The 8,328-nt window shown below is 53.7% G+C and overlaps 1 protein-coding gene across 1 annotated transcript; it reads left to right on the top strand.

The window, feature by feature from the left end:
• The first annotated feature begins 1,844 nt into the window (after window positions 1–1,844).
• SYNGR3 (synaptogyrin 3) lies at window positions 1,845–4,959 on the top strand. The gene is made up of 4 exons (XM_006893847.1): window positions 1,845–2,063; window positions 3,682–3,919; window positions 4,526–4,668; window positions 4,750–4,959. Exons 1-4 carry the CDS (start codon window positions 1,965–1,967, stop codon window positions 4,957–4,959), a joined length of 690 nt encoding a protein of 229 aa, XP_006893909.1. The 5' UTR covers window positions 1,845–1,964.
• The last annotated feature ends 3,369 nt before the right edge of the window (window positions 4,960–8,328 follow it).

An 8,328-nucleotide genomic window follows, 5' to 3' on the forward strand; every position in this document is an offset into this window, starting at 1 on the left:
TCAGTGGCTTCCCTTTTTACCCTACTGGAGAAGTTTTTGGATGTGCATAGGGATTTGAGTCTTAGAAGATCCCATTCATCTATGTTATCTTCTGGTTGTAGGTAGCTTTCCAGCTTTTAACCCTACCCACCTTGTTCCCCATAGCTGCAGCTCTAACTAGAAAGGGAGTTCCTGAAGCACCCAAACCTGCTGCTCGCTGGCTCCACTCTGCTGAGTAGGTCCAAATGTAGCAGTCATACCCCAGCTGTACTTTCTGGCCATGTGATTGCAATCCAGGAACCCAGCCTGCCAGAGAATTTGCCCATCTACTGAAAGGGAGTTATTTGCCAGTCCTGACCTCCATAGGTGACTGTGAGGCACTGTTGTTAGGTGCCATTGAATCAAGCACTTACCCTTACTGTGACTCTATGAACAACAGATCTGAACGCTGGTGATGCACCATCCTCTCACCTCTGATGTGCTTAAGCCGATTGGCATAGTCTCTGTGTCAATCCATCTTGTTGAGATTCTTCCCCTCTTATTCTAACCCTCCACTTTCTCAGTGTGATGTCTTTTTCCAGAGACTGGTCCCTTTTTAAAACATGCCCAAAATATGTGAGACAGCTGAAGTTTAACCCTTGCCTCAAGGCACTAAAAATAAATGCAAACTTAAAAAAATTGAGTTAAGTATAAATATACAAAGGAGACTGGTTTTCCATTCAACTGTTCATGCCCATTTTATGACATTAATTACAATCTCCACACTAACCACATACTTCCCACTCTCTCCGAGTCTTGTTTCCTTTCATCCCTCTATCCTATCTCTTTCTGCCTTCAGAGCTTTCTCTCAGGACAAGGGCTGGACTTTTTATCTTGTATGAGTGATTGTTCTACAGGGTGAGCGCTGTTCCCCTCATCCATTGCTTGACTGAAAGCTGGGCCACGGGAAGGGTGACTAGGGACCAGTCTCAGTGGTGCAGCATTCTCTATCAGACCACTTGTTATGTGCCCTGCTAGTCATAGCGACCCTGTGTGTACAACAGCTCTAAACCCCCTGCCCTAATCCTGAGCCAGTCTCATTGTCACCAGCAAACCTACTCCCATTTCTTCAGTTACTGTGTCAATCCATCTCATCATCATGTCCCTCTCTAGGGTCTGGTCCCTCCTGGCCACATGCCTAAAGTATGTGAGACAGAGCTTCCAAAATCTTGCCTCCAAGGAGCACCTGGTTTCATCCTCTCCAGGATGGTAAATCTGTTTGTTCTCTTGGCAGTCTATGGTATGTTCAACACTTCTCTGGCACCACAGCTCAAAAGCATCAGTACTTTCAGCTCTGTCAGTCTATGCAGCTGACCACTAAGTCTAGCCAATAGGTGCAGGTTTTTCTCATTGTTGCCTTGGACAGAAAAAGAAAGGCATCTGAGATACTGGGGCTCCACCATACAGGCTAAATGTCTGGGGAAGGCGCTTTCACGTTATTTCCCTTTCAGTTCTCCCTTCCTTATCTCTGGGGTGGATAGGTTCAGAGAGCAAAGCCTGAACCTCTCTCCTCAGGCATTGGTGGTGGACCCTTTCCCACCCTCCTCAAGGCCTGCTCAGAGAGAAGTAAGGCCAAGGTCATCTGACTTGACTTTCCCTGTGGGGAGCCCAGGCCCTTGCTTCACCAAGGGTCCAGTCGCTTCCTCCAAAGAGGCAGCGGTGGGTGGGGTTCCCCAAGACTGCATCCATCTGAGGACCCCATGAAGCGCTGAGTGAGGTGGGCGGACCAAAGGCGGGGCTAGCTCAGACCCTAACGCGTGGACGGGGGAGGGTGCGCTTGGCCCCGCCCCGCGCGCCCCCGCCCGCCCCGCGCGCTCCCGGGAGGTGGCAGCATCGGCTGTGGCATCACCAACATCAGCAGCAGCCCTGGGCAGCCTCGGGCGGGGCCGGCCGGATAGACAGACGGACAGAAGGCGCCGGTGGCGCGCGCCCCGGCTCGACTGGCCATGGAGGGCGCCTCTTTCGGCGCAGGCCGCGCGGGGGCCGCCCTGGACCCCGTGAGCTTCGCGCGGCGGCCGCAGACCCTGCTGCGGGTGGCGTCCTGGGTGAGTCACCTGGTCCCCCAGCCCTAAGGACCCCTGCCCTTATCCCCGTCCTCCTCCTCGCCCCAGCCCTTCCTCTGCCCGGCTGCAGGTTGTGGTGACGTCACCGGGCTGGGCGCGCCCACCTGCAGGCGAGGGAGGGGTCGGCGGTGACTGCCCAGGACCTTGAGAGGTCACTGTCGACTTCCCCCTGTGCTCTAGTTCCCCTTCCTCAGACCTCCTGCCTTTATCCAGGCCTCAACACCTGGACTCAACGCTTGGTGGAGGTGAGAGTTACATAGGGCCTTTGGCGGTAGCCCCAGACCCAGGGGGCTGCTACAGGATCTGATCTGACAGGGTCTCCCCTACCCCCCCGCATCCCTGTCATCCAAGTTTTCACAGAATACGGGGGGGGGGGGCGCTATTCCCAGGCTCCCCAGGTGCAGCTGTGAGTTGGAGGGCCACTAGAGCTTCTTCTGGGTGGGGCAGCCCTAGGGGGGCAGCAATGGGAGAGCTTCCTGAAGGTGTTGTGTGAGGGACGTCCCTAGGTCAGCTGGCTTGGCCCTTCATTGTACCACTCCTGGCTGAGGGGAGGTGAATGAGGAGAGACTGGGGTGCAGCAGCACCTGAGACCAGAGTGGAGCCTAGGGTGGGGCTGGAGCCTGGGCCTTCCTCATGCAGCCAGTGACCAGACCAGGAAACAGGAGCCTACCTTGTAAACCTCTCAGGGAAGACCCCCACCCCATGCTCTGTGCCGCAGTTTTCCCTTGGTTCAGTGAGGATCGGCTTCTCCCAGCTGGGGCAGGAAAGGAGTGACATGAATTAGAGGTGGCCCTTTCTTGGGAATAGAGGGCTACCTGAAGCTAAAAGGGTTTAAAATGACCATGGTCCTTGTTCACGTGTCTATCCCAGTGGGCACAGGAAGTTGGGTCTCACTGATCCCAAGAGCTCAATGGTGGCCTTTAAAGGCCAGACATTCTTTGGTCTGGACAGTCAATCCCGATCACATAGTGACCTTCCATCTTCAGCACCACCGCAAGCAGGTCACTGCCCCCCAACACGCCCCAAGCTGTGCTGGCTCCTCGCTTTGCTAGGCTTTCAGCCACACAGCTATGGGCCTCGTGGACAGTTCTACGCCAGTTTGTGTCCCTGTCTCTTTCACCTTTCTGTTTTCTCTCCTTGTCTCCTCCACCACTCTCTTTGGGTTCCACTCTTTGCACCCCCCACCCCCCTACCCCCGTCTCCAAGGCTCCACAGTAAGAACAGGGTCATAGATTCTGTTTCCTGCTGTCTGCTATATCCTGTCATGTCACATTGAGTGGTGTGACTAAGGAAGCCCAGTTCTCAGCTCCTGAACTTAGCCAAGTGACTCTGGACAGGTCACTTCACCTGTTGGAGCCCCAGTTTCCTCCTTTTATATTGTACAAAAACAAAAGGTGATTGAATCGAAGCAACTCGATTGTACCCAATGCTCCCTAGTGGTCTTAGGGCAGACTCAGTGGGTCAGGGGTAGGTAAGGAAGGGTGTCCAAAGACACACGCTCACACACTCAGAGGTGAGCTCCATGCTTCAGGGGAAAGCGCTGAGGTGTGGGGTACACAGGGGACTACAAGGCCCCTAAGTGCTGCTTGGACGCCCACAGGTGTTCTCCATCGCAGTCTTTGGACCCATCGTCAACGAAGGCTACGTGAACACGGATAGCGGCCCCGAGCTACGCTGCGTCTTCAACGGAAACGCGGGCGCCTGCCGCTTCGGCGTGGTGCTTGGCCTGGGCGCCTTCCTCGCCTGCGCCGCCTTCCTGTTCCTCGACCTGCGCTTCCAGCAGATCAGCAGCGTCCGCGACCGCCGCCGCGCGGTGCTGCTCGATTTAGGCTTCTCAGGTGATGGGCGGGACAGGAGGCGGGGCTAGATATGGAAAGGGCGTGATCGGGGCGTGGTCTGGCGCCGCCTGTTTGCTTAGCGAGGGGGTGATTAAGGGGGCGGGGACAGCGGGGGGTTGGGGCTGACGAAACAGCTGGCCTATCCTTAGAGGGGGTGGCCAAAAGAGCCAGGACGGCTGGGGCGGCCTAGTGCCCCACCCCCGTGAACAGAGAGCGGTGAGGCCTCCCCCCCAGTAAGGTGTCCCCCTGGGCCAGGTCCTCCTGGAGGGTGGAGCCTGGTAGGCGGGGCTGAGAGAAGGAGCTTGATAGTGATCATAATACCCGTGGTGGGCGGGACTGACGGGAGGGAGGGGGTGGCTTGGGAACGAAGAGAACTGAGTGAAAGGCGTGGTCAGTGGAAAGCGTGCTTAGGGGGTACAACCATGCCCGGAAAATGGGAGGGACGTCCCCGGCAGTCCGCAGGCTTAGAATCAGGCGCGAGGCTCGGGTCCAGTAGCAGGGGTTTGGCTCCAGGACTGGGCACAGGTCAGAGGGCAAACGAGGAGCCGCGCGTGAAGGCTCCCCGTGGGTCTCGGAAGCTGACCTGCACTGCCCCTCTGACCGCAGGGCTCTGGTCCTTCCTGTGGTTCGTGGGTTTCTGCTTCCTCACCAACCAGTGGCAGCGCACGGCGCCCGGGCCGGGCACAGCGCAGGCAGGAGACGCAGCCCGCTCTGCCATCGCCTTCAGCTTCTTCTCCATTCTCAGCTGGGTGAGTGCGCTCGCGGGTGGGTGGCCCGACGGGTGGTCGGTCCAGGCTCACCCGGTCGGCTGACCCCGGGCTCCCTCTCAGGTGGCGCTCACCGTCAAGGCCCTCCAGCGGTTCCGCCTGGGCACCGACATGTCTCTCTTCGCCACCGAGCAGCTGGGCACAGGGGCGGGCCAGGCCTACCCCGGCTACCCGGTGGGCAGCGGTGTGGAGGGTACCGAGACCTACCAGAGCCCGCCTTTCACCGAGACCCTGGCCACCAGCCCCAAAGGATACCAGGTGCCTGCCTACTAGTGGGCAAAGATAGCCCCATAAAGGCAGTCCCAGAGGCCTCTCCAGAACCACCTTCGAGTCCTCCTGGTCCAGAGCCAGGGACACAGGGGACCAGTGTGGGCTGACCCGGGCCAGGAGGAGGTGACCCTTGGGGTGCTTGGGCTGTCCACCCCAAGTTCCCTCAATCCCTGACCCTGGACCTAATGTCCTGAGGTCAGCAGGCCCAGGATGTGGTATCCTGAAGCTAAATAGGCAGCCAAGGCGCCTTCTCCCCTCCTGGTCTAGCCAGCCTGGGGTCCAACTGCCCACCCTGAGACCAGGGGGCCCGCTGTCATCTACAGCTGGTGCAGGGCTGCTGGGACCAAGGGCAGAGACACAGCCCAATCCCAACCATGTAGCCTGGGGGTTGCGTCTATCACCCCCATGGGTCATACCTGTCCTTCTTGTAGTAGTGACTTGTCCTGTTGGGCAGCATGCTCTGTCCAGAGCACCTTCCCACTTAGTCACATGGGCTTCTTAGAGCAGCCTCAGCCCTCTTGGTGTTGTGATTGTGGTCAAATCCCCCTCCTCAGTTTCCCGCAAGCTACCCCCTGTCCGTGGCCCTGCTGTCGCCCCTATCTGCCTTGGCCCAGGCCCCTGCCCAGGTATGGGCAATTCTGACCCAGAAGGCACCGGATGGCTGTAGGCTTGGTGGGCACCAGCCCTGTCCCAGCCCAAAGGAGGCAGAGGACATATGGGTACCTGGTAAAACAAAACCCAGTCCATGAAAGGGGCATCAAGATTCCATCTGCCCACTATGTCCATGGGGACGGCTATTCCATGCAAACCTTATCTTCACTTCCCAGCCCAGTCCTCCAACCCTGCACCCCTGTTCAGAGGTCCAGTCAGAGGCTGGGGGGGGTCCCCATGTGTAGCTGACTACTCATACATTGCTTGAAGCTGGCTTTTCACATTTTCTCTCAATACCAAATGTGGTCACCACCTTTCATTCCTGCAGACAGATGTCTCCCTCTGGAGTTATGGTGGAGTGACAACCCCATACCTTGTAGCATAGACCATCAATCATGTGTGTTAATTCTGTGAACATGTTTACAACTTTTGTATATAGAGATCTCTATCCTGCCACTTCTGAAAGAACAATCCGTGATTGTGTATTTTCAGTGTCCCATGTCCCCAATGCACCTTCTTTACAATAAAGACTGGAAATGAGTATAACCATGTCTTGGACACTTCTAGAATTGTGTTTCGATCCCTGCCTACCCGTGCCAGGGGAACATGAGCCTAGAAGGGGCAATAACCTGGTGGTGGGACAGAGATAGAGATTAGGTAGACTCCCAGGTTCTGGGACTCCAATAAGAAGAGTCCACATGGACACAAGTTTGAGAGGCCCCAGCCATACGTTATGGTAGTCCATCTGGGATTCTGGGAGGACCTCCACTTCCCTTTACTCATTTATAATGGCAAGATTTTTTCTGTTTAACAATCTAAGTGTGCTTCTTGGGCTCTGGTATCTGTTTTGTCTGTCTTTTGAGCTATTGCTGGTACTTTGTATGCCAGGTTAGTTTTTATTGTATCCTGTGTTGCCAAAAGAACAAATACCATGTTGTCAAGAGGGTCCAGTCTGGAAAACACATGCTTGGAAAAGCAGAGGGTTCAAAGAGGTTTGACCCTGTGACAGTGATTTGTGAAGATGGTGGGACGGATTTCATTCTTTTGCACACAGGGTCACCAGTGTGTCCGAGCTGACCTGGTAGCACCTAACAACAAAAGAGTTTGAATTCTGTGGAGAATATTGGTATTTTTGTACCAGCAGGTTAAGGAGCATTAGTGGCTCAGTGATTAAGCCCTCAGTTGTTAACCCAAAAGCTAGCAATTGGAACCCATTACTGTCATTCTTAGATGCCGTCTAGTTGACCACAAACTCATAGCGACATTATGAACAATAGACTCTTGCCTATCCTGTGTCATCTGCATGATCTCAGATGTTCTGGAGCAGAGTGTTCTAGTAGCTCTGTCAATCCCTCTTGTGGAGGCAGCTTCCATAATGATTTAGAGCTTTGGACATTATGGGGACCTCTGAGCTGTAAAGTCACTAAGACTTGGCATCATCAACTAGATGGCAGCAGGTTTGTTCTCATACCACAAGGTCCTGCAGTTGGCATTCTGAGGGCTGTAAACCAGAAGTCAATTCTGTTGTCAGGCTTAACTGGGACCATTCAGAGCAAGCCAGCATGTGCACCACCAGGTGGACAGTCTAGGAGTGAGACTGTAAACCCCAACAGTAAATCCACTGCTAGCCCATAGGACCTCTATCAGGTTTTCCAGGGCATAAATCTTCACTGCAGGTGTCTGCCCTTCTTCTCTAAGAGACTTATGAAATTGGCAGTCCAGCACAGAACACACCATGACACCAGAGCTCTTTAGAGGTGAACCAAGAAATTCATTAACTACTTTCATGGGGTCACAGGCTTGTTTCAGTCCCATGGCCAGAGAAAATTAGGTCTTTGGCTTGGCTGCATGCTTTGTGCCCCAGGAACAATAGAAATCTTTGTAGGTGATCTATATACTCTTATGGTTATAATTTTGCAGATTTTTCTCAAGTGTGGATTTGAAATTTGTGGTTGAAAAAAATGATCCTGCTTTGCATTTGATTAAGGAGCCCTTGGTGGGGCAGTAGGTTAAGTGCTAATCAAAAGGTCTGGCAGTTTGGACACACTAACCATTCCTCTGAGGCAAAAAAGACCATCTCCTCCTTGCAAATCCAGTCAAGAATCCTGAGTCAGAATCAACTCAATGGCAGTAGCCTTTGATTGGTTTCTAATTGGTTCTTTTTAAACATTTTATTGTGGTTTGGATAAAAGTTTACAGAGCAAATTGGCCTCATTCTAGTTTATCCACATTTTTTTGTTTGATGACATTTAATTACAATCCCAATATAGCAGCACTCTTCCCTTTGTCCTGTGTTTCCTCTTTCCACTCATCTGTTCTTGCCTTCTGAGCTTTTCCCCTGGACCTTTTGGTCTCATATGGCTGGTTGTCTTAAGGGTACCTTGCTTCCTTGTGTTACTCATCACCTTATAGGCCTATCATTTGGCTAGAAGCTGATTCCCAGTCTAACCTCATGGCCTCCTGGTTCAGTGAAGCACAGTATGGCGTACACAGCTGGAATGCTAATTTAATTTTCTGGCTTAGTCATTTTGCCATTCCCTTCTACAGAAGGACAGCTCGTCATGAGTGTGGAAGTGAGGATGACACGAATGAACATGTGTGGAGCCCTAGACATGGTGCTTGACATGAATCAAGTACTCCATGACCACCACAGTCCTCATGCCTTCGTTAAGTACAGGCAGCGTGGGACTATATCAGGCTCAGTCCTAGACCACCACAATA

The sequence above is a fragment of the Elephantulus edwardii genome, unplaced genomic scaffold (genome assembly GCF_000299155.1).
Source record: "Elephantulus edwardii isolate Elephantulus edwardi_28Jun2011 unplaced genomic scaffold, EleEdw1.0 scaffold00132, whole genome shotgun sequence".
Lineage (NCBI taxonomy): Eukaryota > Metazoa > Chordata > Mammalia > Macroscelidea > Macroscelididae > Elephantulus > Elephantulus edwardii.

Bases quoted from the DNA above. Each gene is read 5' to 3' on its own strand.
- SYNGR3 (XM_006893847.1), top strand. From the start codon at position 1,965: ATGGAGGGCGCCTCTTTCGGCGCAGGCCGCGCGGGGGCCGCCCTGGAC. The intron at 2,064-3,681 runs GTGAGTCACCTG...GGACGCCCACAG, and splicing joins TGCTGCGGGTGGCGTCCTGG to GTGTTCTCCATCGCAGTCTT. The intron at 4,669-4,749 runs GTGAGTGCGCTC...GCTCCCTCTCAG, and splicing joins TCTTCTCCATTCTCAGCTGG to GTGGCGCTCACCGTCAAGGC.